This window comes from Martes martes (assembly GCF_963455335.1).
Source record: "Martes martes genome assembly, chromosome: 3".
NCBI lineage: Eukaryota > Metazoa > Chordata > Mammalia > Carnivora > Mustelidae > Martes > Martes martes.
In genome coordinates, this window is record NC_137890.1 from 59,310,379 (window position 1) to 59,333,637 (window position 23,259).

The following is a 23,259-nucleotide window of genomic DNA, read 5'->3' on the forward strand; positions in this document are numbered from 1 at the left end:
CTGACTACTGATTTACCAAATAGAGGGACAGAGGGATGAGTTAAGTGACACCACCACAAGGAAAGCATCAACCAAATTCTGGAGTGGGGGAAATGCTATAGGACAAATAACACAATTTATTAAACTTCAACAAATAAATGTCATAAAATGAAGAGGGAGGGGATATTGCCATAAGATTAGAGGCGAAAAGACATCTGAATCAAATAAAGTGTGTGGGACTTTTTGAATTCTATTTCAAACAACCGAAACCAAAATGTGAAGATGAGTCATTGAGATTGTTTTTTTAAAAGCCTTGTTAGTTACACATACTAAATTATTTCAGGTAATGTTTAGGATTTGCTTTAAAATACTTCAGCATATTCTAGTGTGGGGCAAAAGGAGGAAGAATAGAAGTAAAACAGGCAACATGTTGATAGTAGAACTTTGGTAACAAGTGTCAAAGATAAACAAAACCAGACATTAAAGTGATGAAACTGGTTTTATTCAGTCACTACTGACAGTAGGGGAAAAGCTGAGCTCCATTCAAATTTGTGCTGGGGTGACTGGTGTTTTAGAGGTGAATGAGGCAGTAGAGATAGAGGAAGAGGGGAGCTCAAGTGAAAAATTACAGAGTCAGTGTGAATGCCTCTGAGGCCAGCTGTATGTGCTAACTGAAAATCATCAAAGTTATCCTCCCACAGAGACTGGCAGACAGAGGCCCTATGCTTCCGGACAATTAACTTTCAAGGAAAGGGCCTTCAGGACCTGGAGAAACATACTCCTGAGTTGTAGGAATTAAATACACATCTTTGAGGAATGGAGGAAAGATTCACAATTGTAAGCCCTTTTTAGTAAATGCTCTTAAAAAAGGTGGAGGGGCTTATCTTCAGGTGTTGGCTAGAAGAAACCTTAAACTCTCCTGACAGCCTTGAGCTTTCTCAGGTAGCACTTCCTTGGGAGACTTGGGTCCTCCTAGAGACATGGCCTTATGCTGTTAAAAGCCTTGCTAGAGTTTGGTTGACTTAGCGCACCGGTTTGGATAGAGACATTGTGTGCTGAGAGTTCTACAGTGCTTACAAGTACGTGGGGGTCCAATATAGCAGGGTTTTTTTTTTCTTTTAATGAGAAAAATACACAGCTATATATAAGTTTGCAAGTTTTATTAATAAGAGGTTATTTTATTTATTTATTTATTTATTAAAAAGATTTTATTTATTTATTTGACAGAGATCACCAGTAGGCAGAGAAGCAGGCAGAGAGAGAGGAGGAAGCAGGCTCCCTGCTGAGCAGAGAACCCGATGCAGACTCTATCCCAGGACCCTGGGATCATGACCTGAGCCAAAGGCAGAGGCTTTAACCCACTGAGCCACCCAGGCACCCCTATAAGATGTTATTTTAAAATGTGTATTCTTGTTACTCAGTAATTCATCTTAAAGGATGTATCGTACGGTAATAATCAGAAATTTGGTCAAGGATATGTATGAGGATGTTCATCAAAGTAGTGACCTATAGGAAAATTGGAAACAAATATTTTTATCATTAAAAGATTTATAAATACAGTACATCCTTTCACGTATTATATTGTGGGACATTCCAGAGCATCAGGAGCCATTGATTGATGAGGCTCTACAAAAGCAAGCACTTATAAATTGCTGGAAGGACTGACCCTGTGGAGAACAGTTTGGCAATCTTTTTTTTTTTTTAAGATTTTATTTATTTATTTGACAGAGAGAGAGAAATCACAAGTAGGCAGAGAGGCAGGCAGAGAGAAAGGGAGAAGCAGATTCCCCGCCGAGCAGAGAACCCAACGCGGGGCTCGATCCCAGGACCCTGAGACCATGACCCGAGCCGAAGGCAGAGGCCTAACCTGCTGAGCCACCCAGGCACCCCCAGTTTGGCAATATTAACAAAATTACTAATTCATTTACCCTTGACCTAGTACTCCCACTTCTGGAAACATATTCTGAAGTGTTATCTTTACATGTTTGAAATTGTTATATACAAGGTTATTCATTACTTCATGATTTGTGATAGCAAAAGATTGGAAACAATAGAAGACTAGTTAAATAAATTGTGGAATTTATGCAGAGGAGGGCTATATAGCTGGAAAAGGGATGGAGAACCTCATATCAGTCCATTCAATAGAGTAGCCACTAGCTACATGTGACTTTAAATTTGAATTATTTGAATAAAATTTAAATTTGAATTGATCAAAATTAAATTTAAAAACCAGTTTTCTGGTTACATTAGCCACATTTAAAGTTCTCAATAGCCACATGTGGCTAGCGGGGCTATGAAATTGAGCATCACAGGTACGGACCATTTCTATCAATGCAGAGAGTTATTGATGGTGCTGCTTGATATAGTGAGCATAAAAATATCTCTAAAATACCTATATAACTTTTATGATAAATAACAGATACCTAAAGATAGAAAATATTAGGTAAAACAAAACTTAGGTACTTTATGAAAGATTAAATCTCGAGTTCTGTACACATGGAATCTTCTCACAGATTTTTTTTTCTTAAAATCGGTAACCTGTTTTCTTGTGTCAGCTGATCATTTTCATATATGTCAGTATGAGGCCAGGTGGAATACACATTACAGAAGAAATCCAGTTGGCATAATTATTGCAGGATTCTTGATGAATTAGTTTTGTTTTGTTTTGTTTTTTAGCTAGCCCTTCCTGTTTTTTACAAGCAAGAATTTCTAATCAAGCATGCCTGAAGAAGTAACATTCCTCAAAGTGCATGTTTTAAATGGTAGGTGCTGTAGCACAGAGTTACAGCTATAATCACAACTTTCTGGGGATATTCTGTAATTAGGTGGTGGTATAATAGGAAGAATATTTGGTCTTTGTCCTGGTCGCTCATTTAGCTTCTAATACTTTTGGAATTTCCTGAAGAATGAGTGTCTTTGGCATGCTAATGAAATGACTTGGTAATGGGCTCCCAGTTAGCTTTAGGGTGGAGGCTGGTCACGAAAAATTAAACCTCCACTAGAAGCTTGAAACTTGGGCGCCTGGGTGGCTCAGTTGCTTAAGCGACTGCCTTTGGCTCAGGTCATGATCCTGGAGGCTTGGGATCAAGTCTGGCATCAGACTCCCTGCTTAGCAGGGAGTCTGCTTCTCCCTCTGACCCTCTCCCCTCTCATGCTTTCTCTCTCTCTCTCAAGTAAATAAATAAAATCTTAAAAAAAAAAAAAAAGAAGAAGAAGAAGAATGAATGAATGAATGAATGAAACTTTCAGTCCTACCTACCAGCCCCCAGTGAGGCGAAGGGCTGGAGATTCAGATAATCTCCAGTGACAAATGATTTAATCAGTGGTGCTTACATAGTGAAGTCTCCATAAAAACCTCTAAGTGGACAGCGTTCTATAAGCTTCCTAGTTGAAGGCTTTGAGGTGTTGGAAGGGTAGCACACATGGAGAGGGTAGGCCAGCTCCATGCCCCTTCCCACTTCCCTTGCTCTATGTACGTCTTAAATTTGGCTATCCCTAAGCTGTATCTTTTATTACAAACTGGTAATAGTTATTAAAACATAGTAATATTACTGTAATAGTAATTAAAATGAATCTTTCTAGCAAATTATCAAACCTGAGGAGGGCATGTGGAAACCCGAGTTGGTCAGAGGTTTAGGTGGCCTGGAACTTATGTTTGGCATCTGAAGTGGGGACAGTCTTGTTGGGACTGAGGCCTTTAACTTCTGGTATCTGAGGCTGGCTCTAGGCACATAGTGTCAGAACTGAACTGAATTATTGCACACTCAGTTGAAGAGGTGGAGCTGGAAAAAGACACCATATATTTGGTGTCCAGAAGGGAAAAAACCCTTGAGGTGTAACTTTTTATATGGTTACAGAACATGATAAGTAAAATGTTTATATCAGAGTCTGGCTTGTTTTAGTGATATCTAAAAAAAATAGGAATTAATTTATACCTTAGTGTGCATTGTTTTTTAAAAATGGGGAATTACATATATTTGAGATACTAATGAGTAATTAATTTTAAACAGATCCACAAAAAATCAGGAAATTCCTCCTTTGGCAAATAAAGTTGCATACATCAGAGAAAAGAAATCATCTTTGAATCTATCTTACCGAAGTCATGATTGCTCTCGAACTTGTCTAATGAAAGTACCACTAACCTTCAAGGGAGAAAACCCTCTGCAGCTACCAATCAAATGCCATTTCCAAAGACGACATGCAAAGACAAACTCTCATTCTTCAGCACTCCACGTGAGTTATAAAACCCCTTGTGGAAGGAGTCTACGAAACGTCGAAGAAGTTTTCCGTTACCTGCTTGAGACAGAGTGTAACTTTTTGTTTACAGATAACTTTTCTTTCAATACCTATGTTCAGTTGACTCGGAATTACCCAAAACAAGAAGAAATTGTTTCTGATGTGGATATTAGCAATGGAGTGGAATCGGTACCCATTTCTTTCTGTAATGAGATTGACAATAGAAAGCTTCCACAGTTTAAGTACAGAAGGACTATGTGGCCACGTGCATATTACCTAAACAGCTTTACCAACATGCTTACTGATTCGTGTGACTGTTCTGAGGGCTGCATAGACATGTGAGTAGAAAAACATGACATTTCAAAAAGTCTTCCTAATGTAGGGGTACTTGTCAGGAAGTCTTGCTCTGTATCAGTTTGTCTGTTTGTCAGTCTAAACTCCGTTCACTAGGAATCTAAAATGGAAAAAAATCTCTATCACTAGCAATAGAAAAGAGAACTCTTTTCCAAATATTATAGTAATTTGAAAGTTATTTCTTCCAAAGATGAGTATTTCCTTTAATCTAGTACCATAATCATAATAGCAACAAGTCTAGCTAATGCCATGTAGCAGTGCCAGATACTTACAGTGTTACAGATACACTTGTTACACAAGTACTTTACGTATAGTTTTTTCTGTAATCCTCACAAAACTCTGTGAAGTAGGTAATATTACTTCTGTGTTATAAATGAGAAAGTTGAGAAGCCAATTTTAAGGTCATAGGGTAAACAAACTAAAGAGTCAGTGTTTGAACCCATGCTCTTTACCATTTTGTTATATGTCTTATTTTACTTTTACAAATATTTCCTTGCTACTTCTTTATAAAGTCAGAGGTGCTTATAATTCATATTCTCATAACATTGGCATTCCACTAAAAAAACATGTTCTAATATAGTAAGAATTTGAAATTTTTATTTTAAGGGTATGTGAGATACATGTAGGTAGGCATATATGGAGTGGAGTTCTATTATATACATTTAATTTAATGCAAATTTAGCTACCTGTAGTAGGCAAAAGAAAAAGAAGGAGAAAAAGAAATAATTTAAATAATATAGACAATAGTTTCACCATCTCAGTCAATTGAAGTATGAGAGGCGATATATAAATCTGTTACCTCAATTTTGCTCAGTTCCTTTAGGCCTGTCATAGAGCAAGTCTCTCACAGTGTCAGGTTTTATTCTGTTTTAAAATAAGGGGTTTTTTTGTTTTGTTTTGTTTTAATATTTTGTCTAAATATAATTGACATGTGGCCAAGCCCAGTCTCTCAGTGCTAGAGAAAAAAACTGTTACACAATGTTTACTTAATGGTCAGTTTGTAAGATTTTTTTTTAAGAAACTTGACTATATATGATTTTTTATAAACATTTATCTGAGAGGGGCGCCTGGGTGGCTCAGGGGGTTAAAGCCTCTGCCTTCAGCTGAGGTCATGATCCCAGGGTCCTGGGATCGAGTTCCGCATCGGGCTCTCTGCTCAAGAGGGAGCCTCTCTCTGCCTGCCTCTCTGCCTACTTGTGATCTCTCCCTCTGTCAAATAAAGAAATAAAATCTTAAAAAAAAAAATTTATCTGAGAGAAAAATTTTATTTGAGAGGGAGAGAAGAAGAGAAGAGAGAGAATCTCACACCCTGTGTGGAGCCTAATGTGGGATGCCTAATGTGGGGCTTGATCTCATAAGATCATAACCTGAGCCAAAATTGAGAGTCAGACATTTAAACCACCCAGGCACCCCAACTCTATATGATTTTTGCTTTAACACTGTAGACACTAACCTTTATATAACATGTACCACCGTTATACATATTTTCATCTATATGTCAGAAACTACAACAGAAATCACAAAAGCAAAGGCTGAGCTGAAACCTGCTGGGATCTGGAAATGACACAAGCACTGTGGCTAGGGATTTTAACTCTTACAGGAATGAGAATTAAACATGTCCCATGCATGGCACAGAGTGGGCACTGAGTTCTCCAAGGGATGGAAACAGGCAGGGACCTCTACAGGACTGGGAAGTAAGCTAATTATCTCACATAGCCTAGAATGGGCTAACTGGTTTTAGAGCAGTGAAACCCATAGTCACAGCCAGAGCAATGAGGAAGGGAGTCAACATAAAGGAGCACCCAGGAGTAAACCCCATAGAAAGGTAGGATTTCAGTAGCACACAAAGATGTGTAGGACCATGAAGGCAGCATGAGTCCCAACAAATGGTAGCGTTCACACATGAAGAATCCAAAATAAATATGATTAAAAGAGACTTTATTTTTTAAAAGATTTTATTTATTTGAGAGAGAGAGAGCAAGAAAGAGCATAGGAGAGCAGAGAGGGAAGGGCAAGCAAACTCTACTGAGTGCAGGCCTAACATGGAGCTGAATCTCACAACCCTAAGATCATGACCCAAGCTGAATTCAAGAGTCAGTTGCTCAACTGACTGAACCACCCAAGCACCCCAAAAAGAGACTTTTTAAAAAAAAATTTTTTTTTAATTTTATTTAGTTATTTGACAGACAGAGATCACAAGTAGGCAGAGAGTCAGGCAGAGAGAGAGGAGGAAGCAGGCTCCCTGCTGAGCAGAGAGCCCGATGCGGGGCTAGATCCCAGGACCCTGGGATCATGACCTGAGCCGAAAGCAGAGGCTTTAACCCACTGAGCCACCCAGGCGCCCCCAAAAAGAGACTTTAAAATAGATATGTTTAAAATGTTCAGAGAGATTAAAATGTTAACATCCATGAAATAAGTGAAGGCTATTTGGGGGCCAGGGAAAGGTGTATATATATAAAAAAAAAAAAAATTTGGAAATGTGGGAAATAAAACATGTGGTCACAGAAATAAAAAAACTAAATAGATGGACTCAGTGGTAGACCTCATATAGCTGGAGAATAATTAGAAAGCACTAGTGAGTTGCAAGACAAAATGAAAGAGATCTTTCAGAATGAAAAAAGATGAAGACTTGAGGAAGACAATTTACAGATTAAAAACTGTGAAGGATAAAATGAGAAACCCCAGAATATATCTGAGAAGAAGAAAAGAGCAACATTCAAAGAGCTAATAGCTGGAAATTTTAAAAGTGTCTACGGTAAAGAATATATTCAAACACTGTCAAAAAAAATTGACTAACAACACAGTTCTCATCAGAAATAAAGACAAAAACAGAGGCAGATTAGCTTAAAATGCCAAAGGAAAATAAATGTAAAACCAGAATTCTATACCAAGCCAGACCAGTCATTTGACAGGGTGATGTTCAAACAATTACATAGCCATTGAGGACATGCATTCATATTTTCCAGCAATAGTACTTTTAAGTATATCTAGAGCATTGTTTTCCAATCTACAATCTGTAGATTGGAAAACAGTGGGAGGTAAAATCATTAAAGCGAATGTAACTAGCATTTTTAAAATGTAAATAGTAAAGAAAATACCCAAGGGGGTCCTGGCTGGCTTAGTCAGTAGATTGTGCTACTCTTGATTTCAGGGTTAAATTTGAGCCCATGTTTGGTGTAGAAATTGCTTAAAAATAAAATCTTGGGGCACTTGAGTGATTCAGTTGTTTAAGCGTCTGCCTTCAGCTTAGGTCATGATCCCAGGGCCCTGGGATGGAGCCCAACATTGGGCTGCCTGCTCAGTGGAGAGCCTCCTTCTCCCTCTGCCTCTGCTGCTCCCCCTGCTTGTGCTTGCTTGCTTGCGCTCGCTCGCTCTCTCTCTCTCTCTCAGTCTGTCAAATAACTAAACAAAATCTTAAAAAAAAAAAAATCTTTAGGGGTGCCAGGGTGGCTCAGTCAGTTAAGTGTGTCTGACTCTTGGTTTCAGCCTCAGGTCTTGATCTTGGGGTTGTGGGATTGAGCCCTGCTTTGGGCCCCATGCTTGGCACTGGGTCTGTTTCAGTTTCCTCTCCTTCTCCCTCTCCCACTCATACTTGCTCGCTCGCTCTCTCTCTCTCTCTCTAAAATAAATAAATCTTAAAAAAATAAATAAGTAAAAACAATAAAATATTTTTTAAAAAGAAACTACCTAAGTACATCACACACAAAGGTAAAATTTCATGCCATTGTTTCAGTTTATACATATACATAGAGAAATATATTTGTATGACTATATAGGATCATGAAGAAAATGTATTTCTTACTGTTGGTCCATAGTCAGAAATATTTGAGAGATCCTACTCTAGATATGCTTACACACATGCATAAGAAAAAGCTGTTAATTGCAGTATTGTTTGTAATATTTGAAAACTAGAAACAACTTAATTGTATACCAAGCAACTTCATTAAGCAACTTAATCGCTTATCCAAATGCTATCAAAAAGTTAAAAGGAATTAAATAGATTTGTATATAGCACAGATGAGCCTCAAAAACATTTTGAATGAAAAAGGCAAATTGTAGGATAATAACTATAGTGAATTTTTAAAAACAGTACAATATTTTGTTTGTAGGTACATACACATGTAAAAGTATAAAGGATGCAGCACCAAACCTCTTGAAAGTTTAGTTTTATCTGTAATGTTTTATTTTTAGAGATGATATATACAGTGTATATATAGTGTTTTTCTCCACATCCTTACCAACACTTGTTATTTCTTCGGAATACTAAATATTCTGATAGGTGTGAGGTGATATCTCATTGTAGTCTTGATCTGCATTTCCCTGATGATGAGTGATGTTGAGCATCATTTCATGTGTTTGTTGGCCATCTGGGTGTCTTCTTTGGAAAAATGTCTGTTCACGTCTTCTGCCCATTTCTAAATTGGATTATTATTTGCTTTTTTAGGTGTTGTATAATTTTTTAATATATTTTGGATAGTAACCCTTTACTGGATATGTCCTTTGCAAATATCTTCTCTCATTTAGTAGGTTGTCTTTTAGTTTTGTTGATGGTTTCCTTTGCTGTACAGAAGCTTTTTATTTTGGTGTAGTCCCAAAAGTTTATTTTTTGCTTTTATTTCCCGTGCCTCAGGAGACATATCTAGAAAAATACCGCTTCAGCCAATGTCAGAGAAATTGCTGCCTGTGCTAAAACTCTCTTTTAGGAGTTTTTTGGTTTCAGGCCCCATATTTAGGTCCTTAATCCATTTTAAGTTTATTTTTTATGTATGGTGTGAGAAAGTGGTCCAATTTCATTCTTTTGCATGTAGCTGTCATGTTTTCCTGGCACCATTTGTTGAAGAGACTGTCTTTTTTCCCATTGCGTATTCTTGTCTCTTTTTTCAAAATGTTGGTTGACCATATAATAATGGGTTTGTTACTGGGCTTTTTATCCTATTCTGTTGATCTGTGTGTCTGTTTTTGTGCCAGTACCATTCTGTTTTGATTCCTATAGCTTTATAGTATAACTTGAAATCTGGAATTGTGATCTTTTTCATGCTTGTTTGGCTTGTGTGTGTGTGTGTGTGTGTGTGGTTCCATACAAATTTTAGGATTATTTGCTCTGTGAAGAATGCTGTTGGTGTTTTAATATGGATTGTATTAAATCTGTAGATTGCTTTGGGTAATATAGACATTTTAACAATATTTGTTCTTCCAAGCCATGAGCATGGAATATCTTTCCATTTATTTGTGTCTTCTTCAATTTAATCAGTAGTTTTCAGGGTACAGATCTTTCATCTTGGTTTACTTTGTTCTTAGGTATTTTACTATCTTCGTGCAATTGTAAATGAGATTGCTTTCTTATTTTCTCTTCCTATTGCTTCATGTAGAAAAATGCAATAGATTTCTCTACATGGATTTTGTATCCTGTAACCTTACTAAATTCATTTATCAGTTCTAGTAGTTTTTTGGTGGAATCTCTAGGGTTTTCTGTATATAGTATCATGTCACCTGCAAATAACGACAATTCTACTTCTTTCTTACCAATTTGGGTGCCTCTTCTTTCTTTTTCTTGTCTGATTGCTGTGGGTAGGACTTCCAGTATTATGTTGCATAAAAGTGGTGAGAATGGACATCCTTGTCTTGTGCCTGATCTTAGAGGAAAAACTCTCAGTTTTACACCTTTGAGTATGATGTTAGCTGTGGGTTTGTCATTTATTCACTCATGGCCTTTATTATATTGAAGCATGACCCCTCTAATCCCACTGTGTTGAGAGTGGGGTTTTTTTTTTTGTTTTTTCAGTCACAAATGATGTTAAATTTTGTCAAATGCCTTTTGTGAATCTATTGAGATGATCCAATGATTTTTATCCTTCCTTTTGTAATATGGAGTATCATGCTGATTAATTGCATATATTGAGCCATCTTTGCATCCAGGAATAAATCCCACTTGACCATGGTGAATGATCTTTTTAATATATTGTTGAATTTGGTTTGCTAATCTTTTGTTGAGGATTTTTGCATATATGTTCATTAGCTACATTGCTCTGTAGTTTTCTTTTTTTCTAATACCCTTATCTGGTTTTGATACCTAAATAATGCTGGCCTCATAGAATGTATTTGGATGTTTTCCTTCCTCTTTTATTTTTTGGAATAGTTTGAGAATAGCTATTAACTCTTCTTTAAATGTTTAATATTAACTCTTCTTTAAATGGAGTTTTTGATTGCCAATTCAGTTTTGTTACTAGTAATCATTTTTTCTATTTTTTCTTGATACTTCTGGAAAATTATGTTTGTCAATTTATCGATTTCTTCTACATTGTCTAATTTGTTGGCTTGTAATTTTTCATAGTAATCTCTTATCTCTTATAATCCTTTGTATTTCTGTGGTGTCGGTTATTACTTAACTGCTTTCATTTCTGACTTTATTTATTTGAATCCTCTCTCCCTTTTTTTTGATGAATCTGACTAAAGGTTTATCAATTTTGTTTTTCTTATCAAAGATCGGGCTCTTGGGGGCGCCTGGGTGGCTCAGTGGGTTAAAGCCTCTGCCTTCGGCTCAGGTCATGATCCCAGGGTCCTGGAATCGAGCCCCGCATTGGTCTCTCTGCTCATCAGGGAGCCTGCTTCCTCCTCTTTCTGTCTGCCTCTCTGCCTACTTGTGATCTTTATCTGTCAAATAAATAAATAAAATCTTAAAAAAAAAAAAAAGATCGGGCTCTTGGTTTCGTTGATCTTTTCTGTTTTTTTTTCCTTGTTCTCTATTACATTTATTTCTGCTCTAATCTTTTTTATTTCCTTTCCTCTACTAATTTTGGGTCTTGTTCTTTTTCTACTTCCTTTAGGTGTAAGTTTAGATTGCTTGAGATTTTTCTTATTTTTTTGAGGTTACTATATATTTCCCTCTTAAATCTGCTTTTGCTGCATGCCAAAGATTTTAGACCATTTGGTTTCATTTGCTTAGAGGTGTTTTTTAATTTTCTCTTTGATTTTTTCATTGGCCCATTGGTTGTTGTCTAGTAGCATGTTGTTTAGCCTCCACATGTTTATGGTTTTTCCACTTTTTTTCTTGTAATTGACTTCTGATTTCATTCCATTTTGTCAGAAAAGATGCTTGATATGATTTCAGTCTTAAGTTTATTGAGACTCATTTATTGGGATATATGATCTGTCACGTGGAATGTTCCATGTGCACTTCAAAAGAATGTGTATTCTGTTGTTTTTGGCTGGAGTGTTGTGTATGTATATTTCAAGTCCATCCAGTCTACTGTTCAAAGACACTGTTTCATTACTAATTTTCTGCCTGGATGACCTATCCATTAGTGTAAGGAAAATGTTAAAGTCCCCTACTATTATTGTATTACTGTTAGTTTTTCCCCTGGTATCTGTTAAAATTTGCTTTATACATTTAGGTGTTCCAGTGTTGGGTGCTTAGATACTGAACAGTGCTATATCCTGTTGTTAGATTCATCCCTTTGTCATTATATAATGCACTTCTTTGTCTCTTAATACAGTCTTTGTTTTGAAGTCTATTCTGTCTGATACACGTATTGCTACTGCAGGTTTGTTTGTTTGTTTGTTTTTCACTTCCATTTGCTTGGAATATCTTTTTCCATCTTTTCACTTTCAGTCTGTATGTATCTTTAGGTTTGTAGTAAGTCTCTTTCTTGTAGGCTGCGTATAGATGGGTCTTGGTTTTTTTAATTTGCTTTGTTTTTGTTTTTGTTTTTTTAGAGAGGGAGGGGAGGGGCAGAGGCAGAAGCGGAGGGAGAGGGAGAGAGAGTATCTTAAGCAGGCTCCATACCCAGCACAGAACCGTACTTTGGGCTCAGTCTCACAATCCTGAGACCATGATCTGAGCCAAAATCAAGAATTAATCCTTAACTGACTGGGCCACCTAGGCACCTGTCTTATCTTTTGATTGAAGCATTTAGTCCATTTGTATTTAACATAATTATTAATAGGCATGTACTTATTGCCATTTTGTTAATTGTTTTTGTAGTTCTTCTCCATTCCTTTTTTCTTCTCTTATTCTCTTTCCTTACGGTTGATTACTTTCTTTAGAGTTAGGCTTGGCTTTCTTTCTCTTTCTCTTTTGTGTCTCTGTTATAGGTTTTTGGTTTGTGGTTACCACGAGGTTTATATATAACATCGTTAGGGTACCTGGGTGGCTTAGTCAGTTAAGCAACTGCCTTCAGCTCAGGTCGTGTTCTCAGGGTCCTGGGAACGAGCCCGCGTCAGTCTCCCTACTCAATGGGGAATCTGTTTCTCCCAGTTCCTTTGCCCCTCCCCCCCACACTCATTAGCTCATGTGCTCATTGTCTCACTCCCTCTAAAATAAATAAAATCGTGACATATAACATCCTCAGTGTATAACAGTCTATTTTAAGCTCATGGTCTCAAGTTTGAACACACTGTAAATGAGCTTCATTTTTACTTCCGTCTCCCTCATTTTATATCTATGTTGTCATATTTTATATCTTTTAATTTTTGAGTCCCCTTTCATAATTTTCCTCTAATGGCCTTTTCTTTTCCACTTAAAGGAGTCACTTTAGAATTTCTTGAAAGGTCAGTTTGATAGTGATAAACCCTTTAACTTGTTTGTCTGGGAAAATCTCTCTCTCCTTCAGTTCTGAATGATAATCTTGCCAGATAGAATATTCTTGGTTATGGATTTTATTCTTTAAGCATTTTTTTTTATTCTTAAGTTTTTGCTAAAAACCAGCTGATTGTGTTATTAGGTTTCCTTTGTATGTTATTAGTGGCTTCTCTCTTGTTGCTTTTAAAATTCTATCCTTAATCTTTGACATTTTAATTATTATATGTCATGGTGTATATCTCTACGGGTTCATCTTGTTTGGAAATTTCTGTGCTTTCTCAATCCGGATGTCTGTTTCCTTCTCTAGGTTAGGGAAATACTCAGCTATTACTTCTTCAAATAAGTTTTCTACCTCTTTCTCTCCTCTGCTTGCAGGACGTTTATAATTCAGATGTTTGTCCACTTGATACTGTCAAAGAGGTCCCTTAACCTATCCTCCTTTTTAAAAATTCTGTTATCTTGTCATTAATCAGCTTGGGTAGTTTCCATTACCCTATCCTCCAGATTGCTAATATGTTCTTCTGCATCCCCTAATCTATTGATTCCCTCTAGTGTAGTTTTCAATTCAGTTATATTCTTCAACTCTGACTGATTTTTTTTTCATATTTTCTATCTCTTTGATGAAGTTTTCACTGAGTTCATCCAGTCTTCTCTGCAATCTGGTGAACATCTTCATGATCGTTACTTTGAACTCTCTGTCAGGAATATAGCTTATATCCATTTCATTTAGTTTATTTTCTGAGGTTTTGTGTAGTTCTTTGTTTGGAGCATGTTCCTGTCTCCTCATTTTGCTTGACTTTCTGTCTTTGTTTCTATGAATTAGGCAGAATGTTTGCTTCTCCTAAACTAGAAGAAATGATCTTTGCATGGTTATGTCTATGGAGACTATGTACCTGGTGACTGGCTGGCTCACAGGAGCTGTGGCTGGCTATTGTGGGCTGGAGGCCCCAGGGGACCCTGTGCTGGGGCTTTCTTAGTGGTATGCCTGAAGCTGAAGTTGGTGCAGGATGAGCCGTCCTAGGGCTCTCAGTGCACGTAGCACATTGGCCAGATAGCTGGAGCTGAAGTGGGTATGGGCTGTAATGGTCCCAGGGCTCTTTACAGAGAGGGCACCCTGTGAGTACAGCTGAAGGTTAAGTGGGTATGAGGCCAGGGGTCTCCATAGTTCTCTATTCAGGAGAGCTCTGGCAGGGTGGCAGGGGCTGAGGCAGGGCATGGGTCAGGATGTTCTAGGATACTATGCACCAGGGGTGTGCAGACGTCATCTAGAGCCAAGGTGGTATGAGCCTGGACTGTTCTAGGATACTTTGCACCTGTGTCATCTTGACACACCTTGAGAGATGGCTGGAGCTGTAGTGAGTGTGTGCTTTGTGTGCTGCACTGGGGCTGCTTTGATGGGATGGCTAGAGCTGGTGTGGGTTAGGGGCCCAGAGTTCACTGCAGCGATAGACCCAGTAGGGTACCTGGACCCTTTCCCTGTCTACAGTATCAAGGGGGAGGGGGTATATCAACCATGGTGTTCACTAGCCCCTCTGACTTGGAGAGAGTTTCAGCAGCTCCCCTGCCATTTTGCATAGTTCTAGGGTCGAGTCCTTTGTATTCTAGTAGCTCTTTTAAACTGAGGCTTTTTTCTGTGCTCTTGCTGAGGTCGCAGGCTGACTAAGACATCCAGACCCTACTCTGATCTGTGCTATCAAGGTGGAGAGGAAACGTAAACTGTGGCGCTTGCCAGCCTCATTACCCAGACAGGATTCCAGCAGCTGCTCCCCTGCCAAATGGCAGGGGTCTAGGGCTAGTTCCTTTATATTCTAGTTGTCATTTTAAGCCACAGCTTTTTTTTCTGTGCCCCAGGGCAGACAGATCTGCTCAACAGTCCCTCCTCATTGCAGTTCAAAGTGTCAGAGGTGGTGGGGGTTCCCTTTGTTACTGTGTCTCTGTGGTCTGTCTTTTGTGTGTGTGTGTGCAGAAGCTTTTCAGTCAGCCCTCAGTTCTTCAGGAGGCATTGCTCTATAATTAGGTAGATACAGTATGTTCATGGAGGAGGGTCTTCCTACATTGCCATCTTTTTTTTTTTCCTTAAGATTTTATTTATTTATTTGAGAGAGAGAGAGAGCATAAGAGGGGAGAGGGTCAGAGGGATAAGCAGACTTGATCCCAGGACCCTGGGATCATGACCTGAGCCGAAGGCAGACACTTAAGGACTACACCAACCAGGCGCCCCAGTTTTTGTCTTTTAAAGAGATCTCTTCTTTAGGGAAGAAGTCCAACTGTCCATGAGCTAAGTGACTATTCTAAATACAATTACATTCTTTACTATATTATTTACATTTTTATCAAGACTCTCTTTACTTAAGTTGGTGCTTTTTTATTCTAACTTCTTCATCCATTGCTTTCCTTTTAGAACAAAATGTGCATGTCTTCAACTGACAGCAAGGAATGCCAAGACTTGCCCCTTGTCAAGTAATAAAATAACCACTGGATATAAATATAAAAGACTACAGAGACAAATACCTACTGGGTAAGATACCTTGAGGATTTGTTGCAGGGTGTTTGTATTTTTGAAGGTGGGTACTTTATTGTTGTGGTCTGTAGTCTTATAGATGTCATTAAATATTAATTTTTTATACCAAAAATATATACTAAGGAATAAAAAACCAAATTTATATATTGTTCTTGGAAATAGAAGTCAGAAAAAAGAAAGAAAAGAAAGAAAGAAAGAAAGAAAGAAATATAAGTCAGAGAGCACACACAGCATGCAGAGTGTACTTAAACACCCATCTGCTTTGAGTCTGGCTCTTACCCTCTAGGACTACTTTGGGCAGCTCTTTCCCCATTGAGAAATAGAATTTGCAGAGTTCATCTAAGAATTGGGAATTTTCAAACTTTCAAAATTGTTGTTATTAAAAAATACAGAGAAATGGAAAAGCTTTCTTCCTAGATATTCCTTTCCCAGACATTACTAGACATTTTTTAAAAGCTAACATTTATTATGTGCCAGGCATTGTTGTAAGCACCTTGTAAATACTGACTCATTTAATTATGAAACAACCCTACAACATAGGTATTATTATATAATCCCCATTTTAGAAAATGGAACATTGATAACTCATCCAAAGCTATGATGAGAATCCAGGCAGCCTAGCTTGGGGAGGCTTCACACTTAGTCTGCCTCCTGTCCTAAGTATTAGTGAGGTAGCAGTATAAAGTGCTTTTGCTCTTAATTTAGGATATCTGATTGATTTTTTTCTTGCATATTTTATTGACAGCATTTATGAATGCAGCCTGTTATGCAAGTGTAATCGACGAATGTGTCAAAACCGAGTTGTTCAGCATGGACCTCAAGTGAGGCTACAGGTGTTCAAAACTGAGAAGAAGGGATGGGGAGTACGCTGCCTAGATGACATTGACAGAGGGACATTTGTTTGCATTTATTCAGGTAAAGCAAAGGTTAATTATTCAAATTACTATAGGAAGATTTGCATTTCTGAATCTCCATTTTACTAGATCTTATAGCAAGGACAGGAGCAACAATATAGAGGAGGAGCATCAGAGGAGGGCAGGTGACTGGGAAATGGAGCACTCGGGGATGAGGAGACACTGGGTATATGAGAAAAAAAAAGGCTCAGAGATAAAACTTGGGTTATTGTGTGAGGCATTTTTTTTTCTCCATTGCTATAGATGCTTTAGGATAAGTTAAGACTTTTTGAATAAGAAAGCTAAATGACTGACTTCCTAAGGTAAAGATTATCAACCAAAGATGATCTTGTTCAATAATTTTAACTGTTAGAATTTAACAAGTTAAGTCTGTAATAAATACCTGCACAGGATGATGATTCAGGCAGTGACTTTAAGCAGCTCCCTCCATTTCAGGGACTCAAGTTGCCCACCTCTAAGCAAAGCTTCCCAACCAGTGTTTTATGGTTGTGCCATTACTGATTTTTTTCTGGTCTCAACCCCTCAGCCAGAAACATCAGTTGCAGTAATCTCAGCCATTTACCCCGGAGTATCAGGCAAAAAAGCCTCATTCCCTGTGTGTACCATGAAATGAGAAAGGTTGAGGATACGTGGCTCTGGAACCAGTCTGAAGGAATTATGCTGGACCAAGTCTTGGCAGGAAGGTAGCAGGGACCAGAGCAACCATCCTCATCTGAAATTCCAGGTTCGCTGGAATTAGGTTCACTTGAAAGCAAGAATTAGTATAATTCATAACAGCCACACTTGGATCCACATACTACACAATTTGCCTACACATTAATCTCTCATATTTCTCAAAATCACTCTTTGATGAAAGTCAGCTGCCTTATAAGGAGCCACATGGTGTCCAGGAAGTATCATTAGCTTTGTCTGCATTACTAGAAAATGTACTTAAGGTACCTCTCTAATTTAGCTGCTGATTTTGACTTGGTAACTATAATTTTGAGTCCCTTAAAAGAAAATGCATAAACTTTAAGTTTTAATATTACACTAGAACTTAATATGAGGGCAATAGGCACAATTGCCTTACATTTACATAGGTCACTTTATTAAAAAATACAGGTTTTTTTAAAAAGATTTTATTTGAGAGAAAGCAGGAGTGGGGATTGTGGGAGAATGGAAAGCGACAGAGGAAGAGGGAGAAGCAGACTCTCCACTGAGCAGGGAGCCCAACATGGGGCTTGATGCCAGGACCCTGGAATCAGGACCTGAGCTGAAGGCAGATACTTAATTGACTGAGCCACCCAGGAGCCTTAAAAAAATACAAGTTTTAAATGATAAAACCTTTTAAGTAGCCTTTTTTTTTTTTTTAAGATTTTATTTATTTATTTGACAGAGATCACAAGTAGGCAGAGAGGCAGGCAGAGAGAGAGGAGGAAGCAGGCTTCCTGCTGAGCAAAGAGCCTGATGCGGGGCTCGATCCCAGGACCCTGGGATCATGACCTGAGCCAAAGGCAGAGGCTTTAAGCCACTGAGCCACCCAGGTGCCCCTTAACTAGATATTTTAACTAGACACAAAAGCTGCAATCTTTTTTTTTTTTTTTTAAGATTTTCTTTATTTATTTGACAGACAGAAATCACAAGTAGGCAGAGAGGCAGGCAGAGAGAGAGAGGGAAGCAGGCTATCTGCCGAGCAGAGAACCCGATGTGGGGTTCGATCCCAGGACCCTGGGATCATGACCTGAGCCGAAGGCAGAGGCTTTAACCCACTGAGCCACCCCGACGCCCCCAAAAGCTGCAATCTTAAGAGTGGAGCTCACTATGGGGCGCCTTTCATTTTTTATCAGAACAGACAAATGCTTTTTTTTTATATGGCCAGTGTTTTTTCATATACTGGAAGATAGGAAGTCTCTTAGTGGTCTTTTATTTATTGTTTCTTACAAGAGTTTCCTAGGGTGAGTTAATGTATTTATTTTCATTATAGAAATATGGTACATTTCACAGAGATCTTTAGTAATGGAGCAGAATGGAGATGTTCTTTTGTTGCTTAGCAATTATCTTATTTTTTTCTTAATAAACTCTTACTTTTTTTCTTTTAGGAAGATTACTAAGCAGATCTAACACTGAGAAACCTAGTGCTATTGGTGAAAATGGAAAAGAAGAGAGTATTATGAAAAGTATGTTTTCAAAAAAGAGGAAAATAGAAGCTGCAGATTGTGAGGTTGAAGTTATCCCATTAGAACTAGAAACACATAAAAGTGCTGAGACTGAGGAGTATCTACCTACGTTCAGTAATAATTTAAAAGAGCCTGTTATGTAAGTAAGATACTATGAACCCAATCAAGATTGATCTGTATTATTGAACAAGAATTGTTCCTTTTGTTTCTGACTCCCCCTGCCCCCACTACTCCTGTGTATCTCCTATATATCAACTTGCTTCACAGTTGTTAAGTTTAACTCTTGAGAAATCTAGAATGCTTATATTTTAAAAGCTAGCCAACATATTTTTCTCCTCAGTGTCCCATTTGTGGAGTTTTACTTTTAAAAGACTTATCCCTTTAATCAGAGTCTTTATGGATGTCACAACTTTTGCTGTCCTTTTTATTTTCTGTCATCTTATTCACAAACCTTTTCACAGATTTCATTTTTAAAAATACTTCAAAAATGATTGACTGTAAAATATATTTCCTTCTTTAGTGGGAGATAAGCATAGGTGTTACTAGATTAATTTCTAAATGGATACTTATGTAACAGTGATACCTATATTTCAAGGTCCAATAAAGAGAATTTTTAGTGATATATAGAATAACTTTTTTTCCTTTTCAGAGAAATGAAATGTAACAATATTTCAAGAATTCAGTATCATTCAGTCATTAGAAGTCCTAAAGTGAAGACAGCCATTATTCAACGCAATGGGAAAAGGATGGTAAAAACTGCAAAATGTAGATGGGGCCCTTCTGAGAACATTAACTGTGATTTCAACTTTCTGTCTTTTACTTAATTCTAGTTGTTTGTGTAATTTAATAATGTGTAGGATTTCTTTTATTACTTTGGAAGAGGCATACTCTTGAAGTATTAGGATCGTGTTTTATTTACTTAGTGTCCTCCAGGGTCATTGGCCTGTTTCCAACTTAGATACATAAGGAGACTGTTGATCATGATCTGACAATGTGTTCCACTGAAACTGAGAGTTGTCCAGTTCTGAGAATTTATAGAAAAGCTAAAATGTTCCAGATTGGTAGTGATACATAATAAGAAAGAGATGGAGTAATTTAGGTTAAGAAGATAAGGTTGAGAGATGTAAGAGAAAACCTAATGAAAGAATCATCCAGAACACACCATTCTACATGATAACCTCTGAAGGTATACTTTTCAGTCTCTACTGAGAAAAACTAGCCAGAGACTATAACTTGGAAGCAATGAAAGATGCAGGAAAAAGAACAGAGGAAGACATAAAGGTAGTTCACAGTAGGGCTTGTTGATTAAAAAATAAAAACTCTGCCCTACGTGATGTGCCAATATTTGCCCTCTGCCTAGTGATGTACATACAGTAAGTACCTCTTCAAGATCGCATAATTATGAAAAGGTTAGGCCATTAGACCACATAGAACTCCAGCTCTGCTGCTTTCTACCTGGGTCACATGTCCATATCTCCATTCCTTTATCTGTAAAATGAGGAGAATAGTATCTATCTCAGAGTTAAGAGGAGTAAATGAGATAAGCTTCAGAAACTTGGTGTAGCATAGTGTTTGACACCCAAGTGCTCAATAAATGTCGACTAAGTAACTTGAATAATAATAACAATAATGGTCAACACTTATTGAACAGTTAGTTGAGTGCCAAGTGTGGTGTTAAGCTTATAATCTTTTTAAAAGTTATCATTAACATAAAAAGTGATTGCTGTGTCTACAAGTTGTAAAGACCGGCAACTCCTTTAACCTCCTTGAAGTAAAAACTGGCCAAAGTGTGCTTTTATCTTTGCACATCTTATAGTTGAAGCCGAATTTATAATCTGGTATCAGAATTGAGGGATACAGACATATGTCTTTGAAGTTTATTTTAAATTTTAATGCCTAAAGACTGTCTTGACAGTTTTGATAAATAAAGTCTGTAATTTGTGGCTTACTGGAGTGCCCAGAAGTAGAACACAGCCAAAAGGGCTCCATCACTTCAGAGATTTCTTATGATACCAGCTTTGAGTCTTCCAAAACTAATGTGGTAGCTACAGCTTATGAAGACTGACACTTGATGAAAAGAGGTCTAACTGCTACATTAAATTGTTTGTCCTGACCTAGAAAGTAAAGACATCTTACCTGTTCTCTTTTAAGGGATTTGCTTCCTCAGAGTCTGTCATCTCAGAAGATAATGATGGATTTAAACCAACCCAAGTACATCTGAACTCCAAAGCCAAGGAAATGAAAAGTAGGCTTTGTTTCACTCTGTGATAGCCTGCCTCTTGTGCCTTTTTGTCCATCTTGCTCAATACCTGTGGCTTATTTTCTCGAACTTAGAACAAACAAGCTGCATTCATTATAAAAGTTATTACTTGTGTGGATCAGAGGTTGGCACACTATAATTTGTGGACCAAATCTGGCCCACCATCTATTTATGTATGGCCCATGAGCTAAGATAATTTTTACATTTTTAAATAACTTTAAAAAAAATAAGATGAATAATATTTTGTGACAAGAATTATATGAAATTATGTTTTGGTGTCCATAAACAGTTTTATTGGAGCATAGCCACTTTCATTAATTTACATGTTATCTCTGATGACTTTCACATTACATCACCAGAACTGAGTAGTCACAACAGAGACTAGATGGCCCACAAAGCCTAAAATACTATTTAGCCCCTTGCAGAAGTTTGCCAACCCTTGGTCTGTTTTTGCCAACAGTGACCCTGAGGCATGGCAGGAAGAAGTGGGGTAGACAACTCTGAGTCTCCATAGTTCTCAGTGTTATCTGTGGCTTTGGAAGCATTGTCCAAAGCAGCCATTTCCTAACTTTTAGAGGCTCCTTTAAAATTAAGATGCATCATTCTGTAGTACTCCACAGCCAACAGTGCTGTAGGGATGCTCAGGGATAAGCAAAAATATTGCTATTCTGAGTGCCTGTCTTTCAGTGTTACCAGTCTTGTAGTAGTTTTTGTTACAATTTGACAAACCTGGATTTTGGTACTTTTGCTTTTCATAATATCCCTCACTGGGGAAGATACTGCTGAGAGATGACCCTTTTTGAATAACTGAGCCATTGCCTCTTCTCCTTTAGAGTATTTTTGCCTCTGTATACCCAACTCCTCACCTGGTTTTAAAAGATAAAGATTGGGGCTGGGGAGCAGGGCTGCTATTTGACAGAAAAGGTCTATCAGAAAGGGCATTTATGTATTATAATTATTTTATCACCAAAGGGGAGGAAAATCTGGGGCCTTATAAATTAGACTGACAGATTGACAAGTGAAAAACAAGCAGAAACTTATTACTAGGTATCACCATTATCATGTGTATCATATATGTAACACATGGGAGTACTCAGAGATAAGTAACATAAAGAAGTAGCTTAGAGGGGTGCCTGACTAGCTCAGTCAGTGGAGCATGTGACTCTGGATCCTCAGGGTTGTGAGTTCAAGGCCAATTGGATGTGGAGATTACTCAAAAGTAAAATCTTTTTTTTTTTTTTCCCAAAAGTAAAATCTTAAAAAAAAGAAAAAAAAAGGACTCTGGCTTATCTAGCATCTTTGCCAAAGAACAGTAAATTTTTAGAGAAGTGACAGGACAAAGGAAAGGGACCTTGAGTGGGTAAATGCTCATTAGTGAAGTTCATTATGTAGATTACCTCTCCTTTGGTTTCCAGCCTAATAAAGGTCTAAAGTTGTCTCTGGTTGACTAACTTTTGTCCTTCCTGGTAGGAGGAGGGAGGACATATTTGTAAATTTATGTACTGCTTTTAAACAGGTGGGGGAAGGCAAAGAAATTTTTTTGCACAGGCTACTTAATCACTCTTAGCTTAAAATAATTCTTATGTCAAGGAAGCATATTTTGCATGACATACTCTGATTTCCTTCACCATTAAATGCATGTGAATCATAATGAGTACTTTTGCTTTTGGTTCTTTTGTTGTTTTCATTAATTGCTACAGTGTGTGTATATATTTATATATAGTAGGCACTACAGAAATCAGTTATGTACTACTATGATTCGTGAGTAACCCATAATTAAAATATGAGAACATGTACAAACAGCAGGCAGTAACAATAATGATTAGATCAAGAACATTTAGAGAAATCCAATTTCTTTGTGCCACTAAGTTAGGTGGCACAAGTGACTTTTTAAAAATAAATGATTTAACTTACTCCATTTGACAAGGATTCACGTTTTTGAATATTCTAAAAAATTATTTCCATTATTGGATAAGAAAAATGATTAAGGCAGTTCATCTTGTTCTAAAGTATTATTGTTTGTAAAGGTATAAATATTGAATGGTCATCTCGCAAAACCTTCAGTCACTAATGTGTGCAAAACCCATAGCAGTACAGTTACTATTACTCTTGGGACTTGTTGAAGGGGATGCCAAGAGGGTCTTCTCAGGCCTTTTATTGGTGTCCTAAAGGCCTAGAGTACTTCCCTAAACACCTGCTCTGTTTCAGGTGTTTAGAATATACTCAAATGCAGATTCCAGAGTTGAAGAGAGGTAAGTCAG

General features: G+C 37.5%; 1 protein-coding gene across 1 annotated transcript in view; it reads left to right on the forward strand.

Annotated features, from left to right (window-relative positions):
• The window catches only part of LOC308339396 (histone-lysine N-methyltransferase SETDB2), a 92,345-nt gene that overhangs the window by 26,265 nt on the left and 42,821 nt on the right, over positions 1-23,259 (forward strand). Inside the window, exons 7-12 of the mRNA XM_080797999.1 lie at positions 3,990-4,553; positions 15,549-15,665; positions 16,414-16,583; positions 18,661-18,877; positions 19,388-19,487; positions 20,890-20,983. Of these exons, the coding sequence (XP_080654125.1) occupies positions 3,990-4,553; positions 15,549-15,665; positions 16,414-16,583; positions 18,661-18,877; positions 19,388-19,487; positions 20,890-20,983 (1,262 nt within the window). The remainder of the gene's footprint in view (positions 1-3,989; positions 4,554-15,548; positions 15,666-16,413; positions 16,584-18,660; positions 18,878-19,387; positions 19,488-20,889; positions 20,984-23,259) is intronic.